This window comes from Balaenoptera physalus, assembly GCF_965194825.1.
Source record: "Balaenoptera physalus genome assembly, chromosome: 7".
Classification (NCBI taxonomy): domain Eukaryota; kingdom Metazoa; phylum Chordata; class Mammalia; order Artiodactyla; family Balaenopteridae; genus Balaenoptera; species Balaenoptera physalus.
In genome coordinates, this window is record NC_138886.1 from 107,168,583 (window position 1) to 107,190,866 (window position 22,284).

Sequence of the window (22,284 nt, forward strand, 5' to 3'; positions counted from 1 at the left end):
AGGCAGGAGGATAAATGAGTTTGGAGTTCAGAAGAGAGGTCTGAGCTAGTGATAAAACTGAGCATGACTGACATTGGAGGCTATTTAAAGCCACATAACTACATGAGGTAGCCGAGGTTGAGGATGAAAACAAAGAAGAGGAAGTGGGTCAGGACAGAGCTCCAGGTGCCATCATTTAGCGGAGATTGGGGAGGAGCGGGACATGAGGTGATGGACCATCAGGAGATGCTGGTGTCATGGAAACCAAGACAAGAGTTTCAAAAAGGAGGACAGTCAACTGAGTCCAGATAATTAGGGGCACAAGGGTGAGCAGAGAGGCACTCAACAATGAGATGTAGACTAAACAAACTCTAAACAGGGCTGGATGGAAGGCAGGAAGGGTGAGGAGGAGGAGGGAGGGGCAAGAAGAAGAGATTCCACGTGGGGGCCCCACCTTCCCGGCTGGGTTGCAGCCACCCTGACCATTACCTCCATGCTTCTTGCCCTATGGGGCCACCCACGACCAGCTCTCCCTCAAGTTTCATTAGCTTTTACAACAGTCAATTACTGAGCACTCACTACATGTGGAACACTGCTGGAGAAATGAACAAAACTGACAAAACTCCTCTCTTCCTAGAGCTTACATTCTGGTGTGAACATGAGATTACAGTCAAGTTAACAAACAGAAACTTTCCCTTTGGCCTGAGGCTTACCCTGCAGGCTTCACAAGCATCCCTGCCCATCCTGCTTGGCGCTGTGCTGGTGATTAAGAGCAGGGACTCCCAGCCATGTCTGGGGAGGTTAGAGGACCCGGCTGGGCCCCTGACGAGCAGAGCAAGCGTGCACAGGTAACGCAGCCTCTTTCAGCCTCATTTTACTCGTCTGCAAAATGAAGATACAACACCCACCCTGCCTACACACAGGACTGCGCTAAAGATTACACGGGATAATGTGGACACAAATGCCGCAAGCAGTTTCCAGCCCATAGCACATGTGCAATAAATGCTTATTTAAGAATGTGGTCCCTGCTGTTGGTGGGAATGTAAATTGGTGCAGCCACTGTGGAAAATAGTATGGAGGTTTCTCAAAAAATTAAAAATAGAACTACCATATGACCCAGCAATTCCACTCCTGGGTATACGCCCAAAAGAAAAGTAAAAACGCTAATTCAAAAAGATATATGCACCAATGTTCATAGCAGCATTGTTTATAATTGCCAAGATATGTAAGCAACCTAAGTGTCCATCGACAGATGAATGGCTAAAGAAGATGTGGTGTATATATATATATATATATATATATATATATATATACACACATACATATACATACAATGGAATACTACTCAGCCATAAAAAAGAATGAAATTTTGCCATTTGCAGCAACATGGATGGACTTGGAGGACATTAAGCCAAGTGAAATAAGTCAGACAGAGAAAGACAAACACTGTATAATATCACTTATATGTGGAATCTTAAAAATACAGCAAACTAGTGAATATAACAAATAAGAAGCAGACTCACAGATATAGAGAACAAACTAGTGGTTACGGGGGGGAGGGGCAATAGAAGGATAGGGGAGTGAGAGGTACAAACTGTTGTGTATAAGATAGGCTCAAGAATGTATTGTACAACATGGGGAATATAGCCAATATTATGTAATAACTGTAAATGGAAAGTAACCTTTAAAATTTGTACAAAAAAATTTTTTTTTAATTTTTTTAAAAGAATGTGTTCCCTGGCTAGAAAGACCCTCCCCTCCAACTCTCCGTTTTCACACGGCCCTGCTAGAATTGGTCTGTCCCACGTGCCTGTCACTCCAGCCACACGCATCACATACCAAGAGCCAAAAGGGTTCCCAGTCTCCCTGTCGTTGAGCAAGAGAAGGGCTTCAGAGCTCCCTCTGCTTATCCAAGAAGTCTAAGAGAGCAGGACCTCAGAGATCTTTCTCACTTCTGGGCCCCCGCACCACCAGGAGCTGTGGCTGGTGGCCGGGAGCCCCACGCCATCCAGCATGAGGTGAAAGCTCAACTTCCCCGAGAGATGACCAGCCAATCCCAAAATGCCCTCCTGCCAGGGCTCTGCTGTCACTCAAGCCCCATGGACCCAGTGGGTTCCCAGCCTTTATCCCCACTGCTCTGGTGCCCGCCCTCCTCAAACCGGCCCCAGCAGTCTTAGCCCAGGCTCCCTAATGTCCTCCGCTTTCTGTCAGAACTTTCCCCTCACCTCCACCCCACGTAGCACGCGGCCACCCCAGCGCTCTCTGGGGCCCCTGCACTTTTGGAAGCAGGCCAACCCACCAAAAGTCAATTTGATGAATGGCAAATTCACTGCAAATCCATTCGAAAGAAATCAATTGCTTTTGAATATCATTTTATATTTTGACAAATTTTAACCACTGTCAGAATTTTCTCCAATTCTGCAAAAGGCATATTCGTCTTGACTTTGTGTTTCTAGCAATTAAAAATTAAAACTTCATTACAGTATTTCACGTTTGAAGGGACTTTTTTAGCCACTTTTGAAGGCTCTCTGTTCTTTTAAATATAGTCTTGGTGTGATTTTCTTTTTTTTAATATTTAAGATTTTTACCATTCTCATACCAATTCCCACAATGGCTTATCAGCTTTAATTCTGAATTTATAACAACTAAAAATCAAAATTGAGGCATTTCATATTGATGTGGTCCACCTTAATCCTTCGTCAGCCTTTTTTTTTTTTTTTTGCGGTGAATGAAGGTAGGACCGGAAGCACCAATCGTAAGCTAAATTTTTTTACTGATTACGAAATATACTTTATTGCTCTAAGAAGTCTACATCAACTCCTGATGCTTAAATTCCCAAAAACTGAATATATCTTAAAATACAGCAATGAAGACCATTTGCAAGAATCTTCAGAAGCCATGAAAACCATCCAAATGTGAATTTCTAAAAGCTTTACAAATGATGAGAAGAAGCAAGTTTTGGCAGATTCATAAATCTGGTAACATCAGAGATTTGGTCATTTAGCACACTGATTTTGGAAGCAGTGACCGTTGGGCAGCTCCGGGCCCAGAGGTGGTGGGAGTCCTGCTTCCTCCGCAGGGTCATTTCTAGGCCATTTCTCCTCCTGTGGGACTCCTGACACCAGTCCACTCCCCTACTCCTCCTTGGCACTGTCATCTACGGACCCCATCATTCCCCGCTGCCCTCTCTCAAGAATGATCTCCCATCCAGCTCACCGTCCTCCCTTCCTCCTCTTCCCAAGCATCCCGCCCAGGGGCTCCCCCTCCACACGCCGCCTCCCTGCCTGCGGAGCTCCCCTCCCACCCCTGACTTGGCTCCCCTTTCCTCACTGGCCCTGGTCTCAGCCTCCTTTGCTAGCGCTTCCTCCCTGCGTGAAGAGCCCCAGCCTCCCTCTCTGTCTATACTCTCCCTAGGTGACCTCATGGTTCTGTAAATACCATCTGTATGCTAACGATTCTCAACCTATATATCAACCCTGACCCCTCCCAGGGCTCCAGGCTTACATCCAACTGCCTACCTGGCATTTCCAGGTGGAGGTCTAACTAGCATCTCAGCACCCATGTGGTTGAAAGAGAACGCTGGAGCTCAGCTCCCGCCCCCAACCTGCTCCTTCCCTCATCTTCTCCATCCTAGTAAACAGTGGCACCATTGTGTTCAAGCCTAAATTAGCAAAGTCATCCTTAACTCCAGCCCCACAACAGATCCCAGCTCCTCGCGTCCTCTCCTCTCCTGCCGTCGTAGGACGTGGACCACTGTCACAGCTCTTAGCCACTCTCCCGGCCCCTGATCCACTCCCCCACAGCACAAGAGCAATCTTTTCCAAAGCATAAATCACACAGTGCTACTCTAGTATCTAAAATCCTCAAACATTTCTCATTGCTCTTAAAAAGAAACCCAAACTCCTTAACTCGCCTGCAGCATCTCAGGGGCCTGGCCCCCGCCTGCCTCTGTGGTCACCTCCCAAATCATCACCTCCACCTCAACACTGTCCCAGCCTGTGGCCTTCCCTAAGCCCCACCCTCCACCACCCACATCCCCACCTGGCCTTTCCCCAGCTGTTCCCTCTGCCATTCCCAGGCCTTCCTGTGGCCGGATCCTTCCCGGGAGTCACACTTTGGCATTTCCAATCCAGAGTAGCCACCAGGCGCCTCTGCCCATCATGCTATTTTAATCCTTGCTTAGCATTCATCACTATCGTACTTTTTATTTTTGAGAATTTGTTGGCTTGCTTGGTTTTCCTGTCTTAGGCTAATCGAACGTAAGCTCCACTAGAGCAACAGGACTCCTCTGTCTTGTCCACTGAGGCATCCTCAGCACCTAGATCAGGGGATGGCATGCAAGGGATGCTTCGTGAATCTGAGGGATGGACTCACACACACGCCGTTTCTGCAGAGAGGGTACCTAAGCGCCCGGAGTGCAATGACATAACCTCCAGACTGTAGCAAGCCGAGAAACACACACATAAGGTTCAGTCTGCTAATTTTTGTTGATCAGGAGAAGGATGGCCTTCCACCCCTCAGTATTCACCCCTGACCACTGTTCCCAGGGCTTCCCTAAGAGGTCAGAAAGAGGCCGAGGGCAGCGCTTGTTCCCCAAGGGAAGGGCCACACACACTCCACTTTCCCACTCAGGCCTCTCCATCCCTGCCTCCTCCCCCTCCTTCCCTCTCCACATGCAGAAGGAGGCCACTGCCAAAAACCCATAAACACACATCACCCGACACACACACACACACCACACACACCACACACACACACATCACCCCACACACACATAACACTCTACACACGCACCACCCCACACACACATATAACACTCCACACACACACCACACACACAAATACATACCACCCATGTGTGTACCACACACACTTATACTCCCCACCTACACACTACACACACATATACACTCGACCCCAGTCAGATCTGTTCCTTTCTCTACACACTCATGGGGTTAAAAGAACACGTTGATAGAAAGAGAAAAATAAATACCGTATGCTAACACATATATATGGAATCTAAAAAAAACTGGTTCTGAAGAACCTAGGGGCAGGACAGGAATAAAGACACAGACGTAGAGAATGGACTTGAGGACACGGGGAGGGGGAAGGGTAAACTGGGACGAAGTGAGAGAGTGGCATGGACTTATAAATACTACCAAATGTAAAATAGATAGCTAGTGGGAAGCAGCCGCATGGCACAGGGAGATCAGCTCGGTGCTTTGTGATCACCTAGAGGGGTGGGATAGGGAGGGTGGGAGGGAGACACAAGAGGGAGGCGATATGGGGATATGTGTATATGTATAGCTGATTCACTTTGTTATAAAGCAGAAACTAACACACCATTGTAAAACAATTCTACTCCAATAAAGATGTTCCAGAAAAAAAAAGAACACATTGACAGATAGGTTGGGAAGAGCATTCCCAGAACAGTTACTCAAATCCTACTTTCCACCCAGATAAATAAGGTGAGCATGGTTCCTGGCTAAGCCAGGAGGAGCACGGCTGGGGCGGGGCCGGGGCGGGACGGGGCGGACCAGAGCCCTGCAGAGCCACCTCAGGAGCCATGAAAGAGCTGGCAGGCCCAGCCCAGAACTGCCCACACCCCCGCTGCTGGCAGAGCCTGCCTATCCGCCCAAGGGGAAGCAAGTAGGTGACCCTAGAAGATGCTATTTGAAGAGAACCAGAAATACCTTTCCCCCTCAAAGACCTCACCCCAACTGTGGCACCTGAACTTCTACCATTAAAAAGCCTCTCTTTGGGGTTAAATTTTGTTATCTCCTGGTTGTTGTTGTTTTTTTTAATCCCAATTTCTTCCTTGGACATGAAGACAACCAAACATGAAGCCACCGACACCCTGCTCACGCCTTCTGCGAGCAAATCCTTCTCCTGGCTGGGGGAGCCCGGGGAGAGGGGCACGGAGAAGAGGAAATGAAAGGGAAGCGCTTGGCACCCCTGACGGAGCAGCTGACGTCCTCCTGTGGGTCCCAACTGCTGACCAGCGCGGCCAGGGTCATGGGTCCCCTGGCCCGCCCTCCCCACTTCCCCCCGCCCCACACCCTCTCCTGGGCCATCAGACAATTCCTCCCTGAAAGGGGGGGGCGTAAGAGGTGACAGAGCTGCAGCTAAGGCCCAATTTTCATTGACATTCAGAGTCTCTGACAGCTGTTAGAAGAAGAATGTGATTTTGAAATTTAAATAACATGCTTCTGCATTCAGCTCAAGGAGACAACCTGAGGATAAGCAGTTTATCGCCGGAGCCACCATGCAGGTGGCAGGGAGACAGGCTGCCTTCTCCCTCCACTCCTCCCCTGCCCTCTGTGCCCAAAGCCCCACCGCCTCCTCACCGGGGCCGCCTCGGAGTGGGGTCTCTGCGAGGCACCAGCTGACCTGCTGGACCTCGCTCGCCATCTTCTGCTCAGCAACCCCAGGGAAGGAGGGGCTGGGGGCACAAAGGCTCGGCAGCCCCTCAGCGGAGCCAGGGAAGGGAGGGGGGCTCCCTGGGCATCCAGCGGAGTTAAGCCAAGCCCGACCCTCTCCCAGCCCCTACATGGCCACTCAGGCAACCTTCAAAGGGGACTGACTCTTGAGCCCGGGGCTAAGCTCCTCCCCGACCCAAGGGCAGCTCAGCCCCTCTCCACACACCCAGCCCCAGAGCCAGGCTGTCACCTGAGCTCTGTCCCCCAGAGACTTCCTGGGCAGGAGTCCCAAGGGAGGAGGCCCCAGAGACGCCAATCTCCCATCTGCCACAAGGTCTCTAGTCACCGTCCTCTGAGCCCGCCAGGCCCAGAAGGTATGCGGTTCCTGCTGAGCCTGGCCGGGCCTCCGAGCCATGATGCTGTGATGCTGCCGGGAATGTCATTCCCAGATCCCACTCTCTCCTCTTCCGAGACTTTGCTGATTTTCCCCAGGCACCGCCTACTGCTGCCTCCCTTGAGCTCTCAGGGTTACTCTACCGCCGTTGACAAACCACCCAGTCGGCGTCTAAGTGGTGTCCGCCTGCCCCACAAGCCGGTAAGGACACGGTCTGATGCCTTTCAAAGCAGCATCTTAGGTAGCGTCTGCACCACAGGGAGATCCGGCCCCAGCCCTACCTCTTCCACGAAGCCCTCGTGAGCTTTCCTTTCCTTCTCTAAACCTCAGGACCACCTGACAGGCGGCCCACACGGGACGCCTCAGACTTGCCTGGACCTCTTAGCCAGCCTCCCTTATGCAGCGCTAAGGGCTCACACTAAACCACTAGCTCCCCCAGCCCCTGACAGCGTCACCTGTGGCCACCACCTAGGGTGCCCCTGGGCTCCGGCGCCCTGTGGGACGCACACGTCATCACCCATCCTTGCAGGGCTCCATTTTACAGATGAGAAAAATAAGGTTCAGAGTCAAGTGACCCCCCCCTGTGGTCAACCAGCGGGTAGGGCAGGACCAGGATTCAAACTGAGACCAGCAGGCCTCCAAGTCCCCCACCGCCCTCTGGTCCAGGATCCTCCATGGACGGGAGTCAGGAGCACAGCACAGCACTAGATACCCAGGGGAACACAGAGAGAGGCGTGGGTGCAGTGACACAGAGACCAACGCCCACAATCAGAGGGTGAGCGCTGTAATAAGAACCAAGTGCAAGGGCACAGAGTGGGAGGGTGGTGTCCCTCAGGGGCCATCCGCAAGGCTTCTTGGCCGGGGTAGGGTTCCCTCCTCTCCTGAGCCCCCAAAAAGGGGACCACTAGAGCCTCCAACTAGAACATCCCCGGGCCTCTCCTGGCTCCATCCAAGCAAGATGGCCCACCCCAGAGGCTTGCGGCCAACTGAGGCTGTCGCCACCCATCGCTTCTTCCTCCAACCCACAAAAGGCCCGAGCCCAGGCCTCTCACCAGCCTCCCTGTGTCCCCACCCAGTCACAATGCAGCTAAGGCCACAGAGGCTCAGCAGGAGTCCCAGGGACCTACTGTCCCCTGCAAATCTCCCCATCACCTCCCACTCCAGCCCCCACCCAGCACTAGCATGGGTGGAAGGCAGCCTCATGTCACCAAAAGCCATGCAACCATCTCCCAGACGCAGGCTCCAGGCCGGCCCTACCCCAGCCGGCCAATGGCCTTTGGAGAAATCACTCCACAGTCAGTGCTAAGAAGCTACGTGTTTTAGTGCAACGTGCCAGGCACTGGAGCAGGCACCTACCTGCAATTTCTCATTTAGTCCTTACAAAACCCGAGCAGGTAGGTTTTGCTATCAGCCCCGTGTTGTATAAGAAGAAACCCGGGCTTAGAGGTGAGGCCCCTGCCTGTGTTATGCACTGGGCAGGGGTAGAAGCAGGACTGAATCCCGGTCTAGTCCATCCCTTCCCTTGGGGCCTCAGTTTCCCTTTTTGTCAGGTAAGGGGTGAGCTTAGATGATCTCCAAGTTCTCCTCCAGCTACAGAAAAGACAAGATGTGCTTGCATATATATGCTCCATACCCATGTATCTCCAATGCCTGCATCGGATGCCCAAGGCCCTGGAGGCCCCCAGCCTCGCCAGAAATGCAGAGGCAGCGCTCGCTGACAGCCCGGCCCACACCACCTGCCTGCCGCTTCTCCCGGTCCCTGAGGCACAGCCCAGCGGCAAGGGAAACCACTGTCTGGCCCTCCCAGGCCTTTCATCCTCACTTTGATGGTTTCACCCCACGTGGATGGAGCATTTCCCTTCCCTCACTGTCCGCATCACCCCTCACAGCCTCTCTCTGCCTAAACCATCTCTTCTTTCCCTAAGAGGCCTTTCTCTCCTCTCTCCACTTTGTTCCATCCTCTCCTGCCTCCCCAGATGGGACCAGCTGGGACTCAGTATTCACGGGGTCACAGGCGCTTGGGGAGGGAGGGACTCTCAACTTCAGCTCCTGCACCCAAGGGACCCCTCTAGAGGAGCATCCTCGGCAGAGAGGACGGCTGTCACTCTGTCTGCATCCATCCTCACGGACTCCTCTGTGTCGACCCGACCAGTAGCCATCCCCTTCTCATTTTACAAATGTAGGCACTACAGCTCAAAGAGGCCCAACAAGGCCTCCAGAAACACTCCGCTTCCTGTTTCCAAGGGCAGTTTAAATTGCTAGAAACAGGACAAACCTCATTGCAAACTTCATTTCTTCTCCGTGAAATCTCCCTTCCCGTCTATAAGGCTAGGGCAGGACATCTGGATCCCTCCAACAACTCTGTCCCCACTGTTCAGGGCAGAGCCAGACTGCTCCCCTCCCGGCCTTGGACTTGGGATTAACTGGACACCAGGAATCCCAGACCCATTCACTGATCCCAGCGCCTGTCTCTGAACTGGGCAGACAGGAGGGCAGGACTCGCCCTTCCCCCAGGGCCTCGGCGTCACAGAGTGTTGGGGGAACCCCGGCAGCTTTCTTTGCCAACAGAATCCCAGCTGGGCTTTCGAAGAAGCCCAACAGAGAGAGCAGGCCAGAGGGAAAGAAGAACACACGTTCCAGGAGGCCCCGAATTCTCAGATAGTAGCAACTCGGCCCCAAAGGTACAAGAGCATCCTTCTCCAAGTCCCTGGGCCCCGACTGGGGGTAGTGCGACCTAGAGGAGCCTCCACGGCCCACACCACAGCCTTTCCACACAGAGATGGCGGGGGGAACATCATACAGCCGCATGTAAGTGTGTAGAAGTGGGGAGGGACGCCATACAACCCTGCAGCGCAGATTGCTATCATCCTGGAGCATCAGAGCAGGACCTGGGGTCCCCCAGACCAGGCTTTCCCAGCCAGCGAGCCACAGGCGGGTGATACATGAGCCCAGATATTGACCCCTCAGCCCGCAGGGCAGCCAGGCAAAGGGGCTGTGACCACCTGAGCTCCAAGCGGCTCTGCTCATCCTAGATACCAAACAACACTGCCGCGGTCTGTGCGCCTCGATGGGGAAAAGGCTGCTCTAAGCTCACCTTTTCCTTCTTCAGAAAAGAAATGTAAGGTCTGGAGCAGGGAGGTGCCCTGCCCAAGGCCATCAGCTCATCCGTGGCAGAGAATGAGCTGGAATCAGGGTCCCGGCTCCCCATCCAGCCCTCTTTCTGCTGCGCGCTCCCCACCACGGCCCACTTGGTTTCTTGGTGGCTGGGCCAGGGCCTCCCCACCCAGCTATGTACCAGAGTTTCCCCAGATAGAGCCGCCCGTGCACCAACTCGAGGGCTGCTCTGGGTGGAGCGGGGTCAGCAGGGGCAGTGAGGGGGAGCCTTGCCCTCACTGTGGGGAGTGGTCCCCAGGGCCCAGGGATCTACGGTCGTGGGGGGCCCAGTTCCATCTGAGCAGCAGGTGAAGGATGCTGATTCAGCGAGCTGCAGACCAGTAATCTCCTCATTTGTCTTGTCAACATCCTTGTCCCACAGAGTGTCAAGTCCATTACGGAAAGATTTTCTGCCAGGAAGGTACTTAGTGTCAGTCCAGGAAGCAGCAGGGGCCTGAGCTCAGGTGCAGACCTCTGACCTTCAACCTTCAGGGGGCAAGCCAAAGCCATTTCTTCACTGGGGGTAAAGCCAGTGGCTCCCGCCCAGGCAGTAGCACCTAAGCCCATGGTAGGGTGGGAAATGGGTATGTCAGGCCCCAACACAGCGTCCACGCGCAAACCATGTCCTCAATCTGCTGGCGTCCCCTAGCACTGTCTCAAAAGGAGTGGCCCAAAACTAATCAGGAAATGTGAGAATCAGAATGTCTGTGCTAGGAGGGGCCTCAGTCAGTCAATCACCCAGTTCAGCCCTGTGGGATGGGCAAGGCTTATCACTGAGTCATCACAGTGCCACAGGCAGAGGCAGGATGGGAGCCTCGGCCATCACCCCACTGCGGGGTATGATGATGAGAGCCCAGGGCAGGCCACTCAATGCACAGACCATCTTCAAAGTCACCATTTCATCCACCACTAACCCTGCCCACCACCAGGGCCCAAGGGTATGTCCAGATGGTCAGCCTTTGGCCAGTGCCTCCCTTCTCATGGGGCCCAGGATTTCTCCCACCAGTACATGTGTATCATCCTATCTCAATCCCTTAGAGCATGCTTTCTCAGTGGGAGAGGAGGGTATCACCCCCAAGGGAGCGAAAACGGGCTCCTGGGTAGGCAAAAAAAAAGGAGATATTACAGTGGTTTGTGGCCCTCCAAAACTCAACCCTATCTGACAAAATTTTAATACTTGGCATTTACTATGGACTAAATTGTGTCCCCTCCCCAAACTCATATGCTGAAGCCCTAAACCCCCAATGTGACTGTATTTGAAGATAGGGCTTTTAGGAGGTAAGTAAGGTTAAATGAGGTCATAAGGGTGGGGCCATAATCCAGTAGGACTAGTGTCCTTATAAGAAGAGGAAGAGACCTCTCTCTCTCTCTCTCTCTCTCTCTCCACCCTCCTCTCTCTTCTCTCTCTTCTCTCTATCTCCCCACTCCAATCCCCCACTTCCTTCCCACCCATTCCCACCCCTACCCTGTGAGGACACAGTGAGAAGGCTGATGTCTGCAAACCAGGAAGAGAGCCCTCACCAGAAACCAAACCTGCCAGACCTTGATCTTGGACTTCCAGCCTCCAGAACTGTGAGATAATAGACTTCTGTCATTTAAGCCATCCAGTCTACGGTATTTTGTTATGGCAGCCCAAGCAGACTAAGATAGTATTTCTCTAGTTAGAGAGAATTAACTTTTCTCCTTAGAGGGGCAACAATGAAAACAAAGAAAAAGTTTGAGAAACATTGTCCTAGAGAGTTCTTCATTTGAAAGGGCTTAGGATCCCACTGGAGAATCTTTCATTTCACAGTCTAGAGTAGTTCTTCTCAACTGGCAGCGACTGTGCCCCCAGGGGACATTTGGCAGTGTCTGGAGACACACTGGGCTGTCACAACTTGGGGGACTGCTACTAGTGCCCAGTAGGTAGAGGCCAGGGATGCTGCGAAGCATCTTACACTGCACAGGACGGCTCCTGCCACGGAGAGAATTACCCAGGTCAATGTCAATAATGTTGCTGTTGAGAAACCCTGGTTTAGAGCAAAAGAAACTTCGGAAGGTTTTACACATTGCCACAAAGTGCCTGGAAGCCTGAGGTCTGGGGCCCACGAGCAAGCCCACCCTGGCCCTCTTTAAGCAGCAGTGGTGACTCCAGGAAACTCATCCCAGCCCCAAGAGTTCCCAAAACCAGAAGGTCCTCCCTAGTGCCCGAGCAGGGGCAGGCTGCCCTGGGTCACCCAAAGGCCAGAGGGAACAAGGCCAAGAAGAAAGAACCAAAAAACTCACTGGGCTCCTGTACACAGACCACGGCCAGCAAAGCTAGAGCTCAAATGGGCCTTCTCACTCTCCAGGCAGGCCAGGGCGGGAGTGGCCAGAGAGCAGAGGCTCTCCTCAGCGGGATTCAAGAAGCAGAGCCCCCAGGGGAGAGGGGAATTTCAGAGCAGAATGGACGATGATGATAGGAACGCGGACAACCACGGCTAACGGCTCCCACGCACTTGGCAGCGTGCTGAGCCCTGGACAGCCATTGGTTCACTCTGACCTCATGACCATCCAGCGAGGTAGGTACTCTCCCCTCTGCACCAGAGAGGAAACTGAGGCATAGAGAGGTCGAGTAACTTGCCCAAAGTAGAACAGCTGGAAAGGACCCAGCCAGGCAGGACAGGTGACGAAATGGGAGAGCAATACCACGTTTCAGATTCAATATCTCCTGCACGGCAAGCTCATTCTAGGCAATTCCTGTAAATGCTTTACGCCACACACAACCTTGGGGATGGGCGTTATGGTTCCCTCTTTACATATGAAGACCCCAAGGCTCAGAGGCGTTCGGGGGCCTGCTGGCGAGCCGACACCTGAGCCAAGCCCCAAGGCCCGATCCACCACCCACGGGGGCCGGAGTAGGTCTGGCGAGGCCCCAGCATGAGCCCACTCACCTGAGAAGATTGAAGCAAGCCTGAAGATGTCCGAGAGGCGGGCGGTCACTGGCTCGTAGGGTGAGGCTTCATAAAACTCCTCACCTAGAAGAGAGAACCGTGTCAGGCCCAGGCTCACATCCTGCCCAAAGTGCTGCACAGGGCAGGTTAGGAATGAAATGCTGCACATTTCACATGAGAAAGGTACTTCTCTCCAACCAGAGCAGGTCAGAACTGCCTAATACATCTCCCTCGTGACCTCTCTGCATGTCCCGGCCTCTTCTAAGGACTTCCGAATGCTTCTGGAAAGAAGGCACAGGGGAGCTGGAACCCTGTGGAAGGCCAGGTACAAATCCCAGGATTTGAAGCCAAAGGACCCTCCACAGTCATTCAGTACAACTTCCTCATTTCACAGGGGAGGGCTCTGAGGTGGCCCAGAGAGGCGAAGCAACCTGCCTGAGATCACACAGCTACTCATGGCGGAGCTTGAGCTGGACTCCAGCCTCACACCAGCATTCTCTCCCATCACACCAGGCCGGCTCTGCCCAGACTTAAGGGGACAGGATTTCCCCTTTGCTTCCCACCAGGCCACCAGGAGAATCTGAGTGGCTGAAGGTCCGCTGGGTGGAGGCCTGACTGCGGGCTCCTGTCTGACTGACTCCCGACCCTCCTTCCCCTCCACCTGCTGCTTCTCAGCCCTCTCCTCCAGGCTCCGGGGTGCACCAGAGGCTCGGGGAACAGAAAAACAAGCGAGTGACAGGAGATAAACGGCACAAGGCTGCCCTGGAGACCCACCACCACCTCAGCGGGACTCCAGCCTCCTCTGCCAATGCCTCGGCAGCAAAGGAAATATCCTCTTGAGACATGACGGCGAGGAGAAATCAATGGATAATCACTCAGACTGTGTGTGTGTGTGTGTTGAGCAGGCAGGGGAGACAGGTGATGACCACAGCCTCACACACTGATTTCCCATCCACCCGGGGCCCAGCGCCAGGGGCAAGTACCCCCGCCTAACAAGGAGCATGTGGGGCAGCACCCCTGGGGGCCACCTGCAGGAGGGAGCCGGCCTCCAGAAGAGGAGCCTTGGAATCTGCTTGCAAGGGGCTCGTTCAGCCAGGCCCCCAAAGTCACCCACAGGCTAGCCCTCAAGGCTTAACCAGCCCTCCACTGGTCCACGGACCAGGCATCTGTCTGCTATACCAGGCAGACCCCCCAGAGAAGGGTACAGACCCCCAGAGGACGTGGAGGAAGAGCATGCCCCCTGGAGAAGCGGCCCCGCCCTTCACTGTACCTCACAGGAGCACCTTAGGCCCTGCCACACCCAGCACACAGGGCACCTTACGCACAGGGGGTGCCCACTGGTACCTGCCAACGGACCTAATCCAAAGGTTACTCTTTCCTTCAGGCCTGTCTCCAATCCCACCTACCCCCGGGGCATGCAGGGTCATCGCAGGCCTGCACGATCTCAGCAGCCTCCACTCTACCCGCCGGCACTGGAGAAACTCCCTGTGGTGGGGTGACCAGCCATGCTATCTGCTGCAGCCAAACAACACAAGAGCTTAGGAAGCACTTTTGTAATAAAGATGACGTTGTATTGTGCTGCCTTCGTGCCAGCACAGCACTATTAGAAGTGCTTTAGGGGGCTTCCCTGGTGGCGCAGTGGTTGAGAATCTGCCTGCCAATGCAGGGAACACGGGTTCGAGCCCTGGTCCGGGAAGATCCCACATGCCGCGGAGCAGCTGGGCCCGTGAGCCACAACTACTGAGCTTGCGCATCTGGAGCCTGTGCTCCACAACAAGAGAGGCCACAATAGTGAGAGGCCCGCGCACCATGATGAAGAGTGGCCCCCGCTCGCCGCAATTAGAGAAAGCCCTCGCACAGAAACGAAGACCCAACACAGCCAAAAATAAATATAAAAATAAATAAATAAATAAAAGGTTACTATTAAAAAAAAAAAAGTGCTTTAGATGTACTAACTCATTTAATCCTCTTAATTTCTCTAGGGGGTAGGCACTATTATTCTCCCTATTTTACTGATAAGGAACTGGGGCACAGAGACACTGAGGTACTTGCTCGAGGTCACACAGCTGGTAAGTGGCAGAGCCTGGTTTCAAACCCAGGAAGTTGGCTCCAGAGTCCAAGTACTTAACCATCATGAATACTGTCTCCAAAAGTAAAAAGTGTTATTGAAACCAAATTGTTCTTAAACAAGTACTACTGTTGCTTAACTTTTCACAGAGCAATCTTCTGCGGGCTGGGCTGCTCCCCCAGAGCAGGGTCTGTCCGTCCCTATAGCATCTGGCATAGCACCGTGCCTGGGTATGGATAGGCTAGTATGATTGACTAGGAGGGGACAGGGGATGGATCTCTGGGGGAAAAGAGCCTCTTCCATGACCGGGTGGGAGGGGCCTGTCCTATTTAACTCAACTTCCATCTCCTGCTCCTGCAGCGGAATTCACCAGCGGGAAATCCGAGACCTGCCTGGCAGCCAGACTGAAGCCAAATCGAGGATGTCAGATTCCAGGGCCACGACCTGGGAGACGACAAGTAGGAGAGGCCTTGGCACTTCACGTCTGCAGGACCAGGATGACCCTGAACTTCAGCATCACCTTTGGAGAAGGCAAGAAGCCTGGTCCCCTGTGCAGCCAACAGTGACAGCCCCACCGTGTAAATACTGGTGGTTACAGGGGTGGTGACGGCAGAGGGAAAGACGGGCCCAAGGCCACAGCTCTCCCCCAGGGCAGTGGAAAGGGGTCTGGATAAGGAGTCGGGGGCCTGGTCCCACCAGCTGCTTGCTGTGTGCCCTGGGAAGCCCCCGACTCGCCTCCCTGCATCTCAGCTTCCCCGCCAGAATGATCTCGAGGCCCTTTGCGGTTGGGACTGTCTAGGAGCTCGGCAGAGGCCACAGTCCTGCCACCGCCAGCTCTGCCCGCACGCTGAGGGCCTCAGTCTGCACAGCGAGCTCAGCCTCAGGTAGAGGCAGAAGATGGAGCCGAGTCTCCGGGGAATCGCAGCAGGAGAAGCCAGAATCTAAGTGCAAACCCACATGGGTCTCTCTTCTCCGTGATCCGCCCACCCCGGCCCAAGCCAGGTTATTAAGAGTCTTAAGGAATAGGGAGGGTGTGCCTGTAGCCTCCCCAGGAGACCACTCACCCCCACACCAGGAATAGCCCCCTCTCAGGAAGATCCTGTCCCTCAGAGGAACACCACCTGCTGTTAAAAAGGTCATGAAGAACCTAGTGGTAAGATGGGAATAAAGACACAGACCTACTAGAGAATGGACTTGAGGATATGGAGAGGGGGAAGGGTAAGCTGTGACAAAGTGAGAGAGTGGCATGGACATATATACACTACCAAACGTAAAATAGATAGCTAGTGGGAAGCAGCCGCATAGCACAGGGAGATCAGCTCGGTGCTTTGTGACCACCTAGAGGGGTGGGAGAGGGAGGGTGGGAGGGAGGGAGACGCAAGAGGGAGGGGATATGGGGATATATGTATATGTATAGCTGATTCACTTTGTTATAAAGCAGAAACTAACACACCATTGTAAAGCAATTATATTCCAATAAAGATGTTAAAACAAAAAAAAAAAGCCCTCTGGGTTCCTCTGGTCAGCCCTGGACGGAAACCACCTCTGGCCCCAAGACCCAGGGGGAGGGGACTGTGCAATCTGCAAGGGGTGGGGGGGCAGGGTTCTGAGGAAGGAGAAAAGCAGGGGTCTGCCTTTCTAGAGTGGGACCAGGGGAAGGGTTCCCCAGCCTGTACACGCCAGCACAGGGACCACGGCTTCCCCAGTGCTTTCACCCTCTGAAGCACACAGTAGGTGCTTAACAGATATTTGTTGAGTAAATGAACCAACAAACCATCTCAAGCCTTGGAACGGGGAGAGTTTACAGTCAGGCCCTCCTGGGTTGAAAGGGCCTTGAAGACACAGCAGAAGGCAGCATAAAATGCACACTATGCCTATTGTTGTCATCAAACTGCCTCATCGTCACAGCTCCGAGCAAGGTCCCCGGAGCTCTGATGCGGTGATGCCCACGGAGCCAGTCCAATGGGAAGGTTCTCAGGCGGCCCACCCAACTCTCCAGCCGGCAGCTCTTCCATCCCTTTCCTGTCCATTCTGCACCCACAGCAAGCCCACCCACCTTCTGCCCAGTCTCCCTCGGGCTGAAACTGAAGGCTGTCGGAAAGAAAGCAAAAACCTAAATAACCCAGCTGGCTGAATCGGGGCCTTTAATATCCTGGGCACGAGTCAGGCGGTGTGGTGGGCGGGGACACAGCTCCTTGTCTCACGGAGAACAGAGTGCCCGTCTCTGTGGCCGGCTCCCTCTCTTTGCTAACTTCTAGTTCTAGGACTCCAGCATTGCTAGCAATGGAAGGAGTGACCACCCGATTCATGAGGAATTACTTTGTTACTAGTGGTGGTAATACTATTAATAATTCCATGTCCGCTTATTCCTGTTTTCAGGGCACATTTGAACCCTCGGGGCCACTGCTCAGGAAGCTCTCGATATCCAGGCCCCACCCCTGGGCCCAGTTTCCGCCTCCCCCTCCAGCAGCTGGAGGCGGTGCTGCCCCTCAGATCCTAGGCTGATGCCTCCCCTCCCGCAGGGGCACAGATCCACAGAGCATCCCTCTCTCTTCTTCACCTCAGCCTCTCCATCACTACTATCCTACCTTAGAATTTAAACTGCTCGACTCTCTCGCATCTTTAGAAAAAAAAAAGTCATCCTTTGTTCTTCTCCCATCTTCACACCAAAATTCAAGAAGCTGGCCACAGTCATCATTCCCCTCTCCCCGGCTCCCAGGCACTCCTTAAGCAGGCTTGCTCCCAGCAGCCACCTAAGGCGCTCACCCCAAGGGCATCAGGGACCCTTTCCACCCCTCTCCTGCTGGGCCTGAAGTCTTACAGTCTGGTGACCCTCCTTCCTCTGAGAGTGAGCCCCTCCCGAGGTGTCCTACTGTCCCTCCTACCTCACCCCCAGAGCCTCCTTAGTCATCCTTGCAGCCCATCTTTAAATGGCAGTGGTCCTGGGGGCTCTGTCTCTGACCTCCTCCCAATGTGACTGCACCCACTCCCTTGGCCCCAGTTACCACCTGCAGTCTGCTGGCGACTTCTAAATCCCTATGTCCAGTCGCTCTTCCTCACGTGACCCCCAGCCCTGCGTGCCCAGCTGTCTAGGGCGGGGCCGATGAGGGGCACACGCCCCAGAAGAAATTCACATCTCCCAGCCCTCCCCCAACTCAGTACCTTCACTGTGATCAGCCACATCACCCACCCAGCTGCCCAAGACTGAAAATTGGGGGCCCCCCTGACTCCTCTGACCCTTCACCAAGACCTGTCGATTCTACCTCCTGGACAGCTCTTAGATCCTTCTTTTCTGCCACTGTCCTCATTCAGCCGCCATCATTCCTGGCCTGTATCACAGCAGTGGCCTCCGAACAGTCTCTCCAATCTACTCTCTTCATTGGAACCACGTGAACTTTGTCCTGAAGCACATATCCATCGTGTAAAACCTTCCAAGGGTGCTGCCCACCAGATCCGTAACCCTCCCATCTCTCCTCCCCCATCCCCACTTCCACCCGCCTCTACCACACTGAGTTACCTGCAGGTCTGTAAGCGAGTTCCACTAACCTGAGTTACCCTCAGGCCTTTGCCCAAGCTCTCCCTCCACCTCCCATACTCTCCCCATACACCTTCACCAGGTAACTGCAGCTCATTCTTGAAGCTCAGCTTGGAGGCTGCCTCTTCCAGGAAGGCACTTTAGATTTTGTAAGAAGGGGTTTGATGCCCCTGCTTGGTGCTGCCGCAGCACCCAGTGCTTTCCACTCACATCACCAAATGAGATAACTGTTAACAAATAACTTCTCTGCATCCCCCCACCCCGAGCATGAGCTCCACAAAGGCAGAGGTTGCCTCAGCTGTTCTCAACTGTTGCCACAAGGCCTAGCAGCCAGTAAACCCTCAATAAACAGTTGCTGAATTAATAACTGAATGCCTGACCCCGGTGGCCAGCAAATCCTCCACACCCCAGTCTGGAGGGGGAGGAAATGGGGGAGGTGGCTGTCCAGGGAAAGGCTTACAGGTTCTGCCTTGGGCCTTGGAGGCGGGCTTGCCCAGGGCTGTGGGACCCGCTGCCCACACGCCGCTCAGAGCTCTATTGAAGGTGCCTAGGCCAGGCCCGGGGTCAGGAAGCCACCTGAAGGGCAGGCCTCCTGGGAGCAGAAAGGCAGGAGGGGGCAGCGGGGAGCAGCAAGGGCTGGTTTGCTGTCGTACAGACCTCACAGCTCCGCCTGCACGCCGCCTACGCCTTCTCACTCCTCTGTCCTCACTTGTCCATCCACCTGGGCACCCTTGCCTCCCCTTCTCTTGTCACCACTGCACACGGCCATCCAACCAGCCCCGATTCACTTCCCCTCCCACCACCCCACCGTCTCTCCTCCCCACCTCCTCCTTCGTCTGTCTCTCCAACAACAGCTGCCCTCCTAGGTTGGGCAGCTACCTCCTCTGGGTTCTAGGTTCCCTGGAAGGTGGAGAGAGAGAGAGCTGTGGCCACTCTGCCCCGTTACCAGGCCCTCCCGCTGAACCTGGGCCCCAGGAGGCCCTCCCACCACCCCATCCGCAGCGTGCCTCCCAGCGAGGCGGGCGGACTTACCCTCGGTCAGCCCCAGGTGGATGCTCCAGTAGATCTGCAAGCACTGCAGCTCCTTCTTCATGCCCCGCTTGCAGCGGCAGTCGTACAGCGGGCTCTCCTGCAGCACCTCCAGGGCCGCCTGGCACTCCTTGTTGGCCAGCATGGTGTTGCGGTCCCGGCCGGCCAGGCACTGGCGCAGCGTGCGGTAGCGGGAGCTGCAGTTGGATTCGGCCGCGCACAGCTCATTGGCCCGGACACAGTCCACTGGGGGGCGCCAGCCGTGGAGCTCGGGGCCCTGCGGGGAGGAAGGGCTGGCCAAAGAGCGGAGGGTCTGGTCTGGGTGGTGGGGAGGGAAGACAAGCACGAATGAGGGCCGCAGTCACCGACCCCAGAGGCAGGCCTGGGGGCTTGGGCCCTTCTGGGAAAGTCACACCCATTCTACTCGGCACAGCAAGGCTGACTCAAGGCTGCCTTCCCCAACAGAGAGCAGGTCGGAGGAAGGGCTGCTAAAGGGTCCCAAGAGTCCACCATCTCTCCTCAAACCCGAAGGAGAAAAGCTGCCCTCTGCCCTGGTCCTACCAGACTCTCTTCTGGTTCCACTCCGTGGCCCTGGGCCCAGGAGCACAGAAAAGCCAGAGGCCCCAGCAAGACCACAGACAGTCTAAGATGCCAGGAAGCCAGAGAAGGATGCCACAGCCTCAGCAGAGAGCTGGCGGCTGCAGGGCCTCCTGGGGTGGGCCGAGGGGGCATCTCACTTTCAGAGCACCCAGACCTCCTCCCAGCAACCTCGGGTCCAGCCAGAGGTCCATCCAAGGCACCAGACTAAACCTTGAAAGCAGCAACAGATGGTTTAACTCTCACAGCCTCTTAGAGGCCAGAGTCAGCCCCTGCATTCTACCCTGGGGAAACTGAGGCCCAAGGAAGGGAGATGACAAGTCAAGGTCACACGCAGGCTGAAAAGACCCCTCTAACCCCCCAGTCTATCCATTCTGAGTCCCCAGACTTCCCGAGGAGACAGGGAGAGACATGCATGACCCCATGGTCTGAGCCCAGAGGGAGGCGCTCCTCCAGGGGGGCTCAGCCCTCCACACCTTCCTGTCCCACAGTGCAGCCAGAGACAGAAAACGTACCCTGTGGACAAGATCCACCCCGGGCCCCGCCAAAGAAAATGCTGCAGACCTAGCAACTCCATCCCACCACACCTCCCACCCAGACACACCTCCCTCTCTCCCTCTCCATCGGGCTGTCTCTCTCCCTTTCTCTCCCCTATTTCTTTTTCTCTTTCTTTCCTCTCCTCGCCACCCTCCCTTGAAACCCTCTCCCCTCTGTCTCCCCTTTTTTTTCTTCTTTCCAGAAGCCAAATAACAAGTCAATTGCAAGCTGACCCTGGCCTCGCACACAGCCCCTCGCCTCCCCGACGATGAACAAGCAGGAATCAGTCCACCCTCCTCATGCACGGCCTCAAGTGTCCAAACCCACGGTCCTCGGAAGGGAAGAGGTCAAGTAAGGAGATTCGGAGGGGAAGGGCAGGGAAGGAAAGGGCCGCTTGGCCCTTTCAAAAGCAAGCTCCCAAAACGGCTTCCTCTGGACACAGACATTCTCCCGGTCTCCCGGTCCTCTCCAAGCCCGTCACTCAGATCCTGCCCCACAAAAAAGCCATACCATAGCCCAAAGCCAACACTGGCTTTTCCAGGACCCGAGGAGTGATCTGGGGGGGCTTCCTCCACTCCATCCTGCCCCAAAACATAAAAAGATCCTAGGGAGAAGTCCCCCCCACCCCCCGGTCCCCAATCCCACAGAATCCCCTCCATCTCTACCCAGAACCGCCACTTCCCACTCCTTTCCCCAAGGAGGCCCTGCTCAGGGGGCAGCTACCACAGGGAGACAGCGACACCTAGAGGCAGAGTGCTGCACTGCGAGCCTGTCACTCCCGACTGAGTGCCGAGGGGAAAGGAATCAAGGAATGGGCTCCTGGAGGGCCAGGCCTACCCCACTAGGAGAGCAAGGGGTGGGCCTGGGTTGGAGAAGCCCACAGGGTCCATAGCAAAAGACTTCCCTTCTCCTCCTGACCATACCTCTGCCTCAGGACAGGAGGAGCTGAAGGCTGTGGCCAGGCTGAGACAAGACCATTGAAGAAACCAGCATGGAATGTGGTCATGAACACTGGGGCATCTGCCCAGGTGTGGGTGGAGAAGTGTCCTCCGCCCAAGCCCAGGCAGCAGCCTTACTGCCCGGCTTCAGCAAATTCCTGGGTCTCTGAGTGGGACTCGGCTGTATCTGGGCCACCCAGGAGCAGCTGTGTTGACCCAGCCTCACTGGTACCTGCTGCCCCACCTAGCCAGCCAGGTAGCCAGCCTGCTGGAGCCTCAAGACCGGCCCAGCCCTGGGCCTTCCACTGACTCCGCTCAGCCCAGCATCCCAGCAGGCGTCTCCCCTCCCCCGCTGGCGTCACCTGAGGCTGCACTGTGGAGGTAAAATGAGAAAGGGGCATCCTACCCAGGCTTAAAGGTGAGGACCTTAGCCTAGGGAACTGCGGCAATAAGGAGACTTCCTCCCTGCCCTACAGGTGAGGTCTAGAGCCCCAAGGGATGATCCTTATAGAATCCTGGGCTTCCCTCATCCTGCCGGCTCCCAGGCAGGGAGATGCTCTGTAGGAGGGCCGGTGCATCTTCCGACCAAGCTCCCTGACTCTTCTAGTCGGAGTCATGACCCCCAGAACCAATCAAGCCCAGCCAGAGAAAGAAGTCATGGCAACTCGGTGCCTTTGGCCAAGAATTCTAGGAGAGTAAAGGTTGGAAGGTATCCTGGTGATG

At 54.8% G+C, this 22,284-nt stretch overlaps 1 protein-coding gene across 5 annotated transcripts in view; it reads right to left on the reverse strand.

Moving 5' to 3' along the window:
* The window catches only part of GFRA2 (GDNF family receptor alpha 2), a 329,510-nt gene that overhangs the window by 303,784 nt on the left and 3,442 nt on the right, over positions 1-22,284 (reverse strand). For all 5 annotated transcript variants that reach the window (XM_082471294.1, XM_082471295.1, XM_082471293.1 and 2 more), the window contains exons 2-3: positions 19,493-19,807; positions 12,858-12,941 (exon numbers count right to left, since the gene is read on the reverse strand). In XM_082471294.1, the coding sequence (XP_082327420.1) occupies positions 12,858-12,941; positions 19,493-19,807 (399 nt within the window). The remainder of the gene's footprint in view (positions 1-12,857; positions 12,942-19,492; positions 19,808-22,284) is intronic.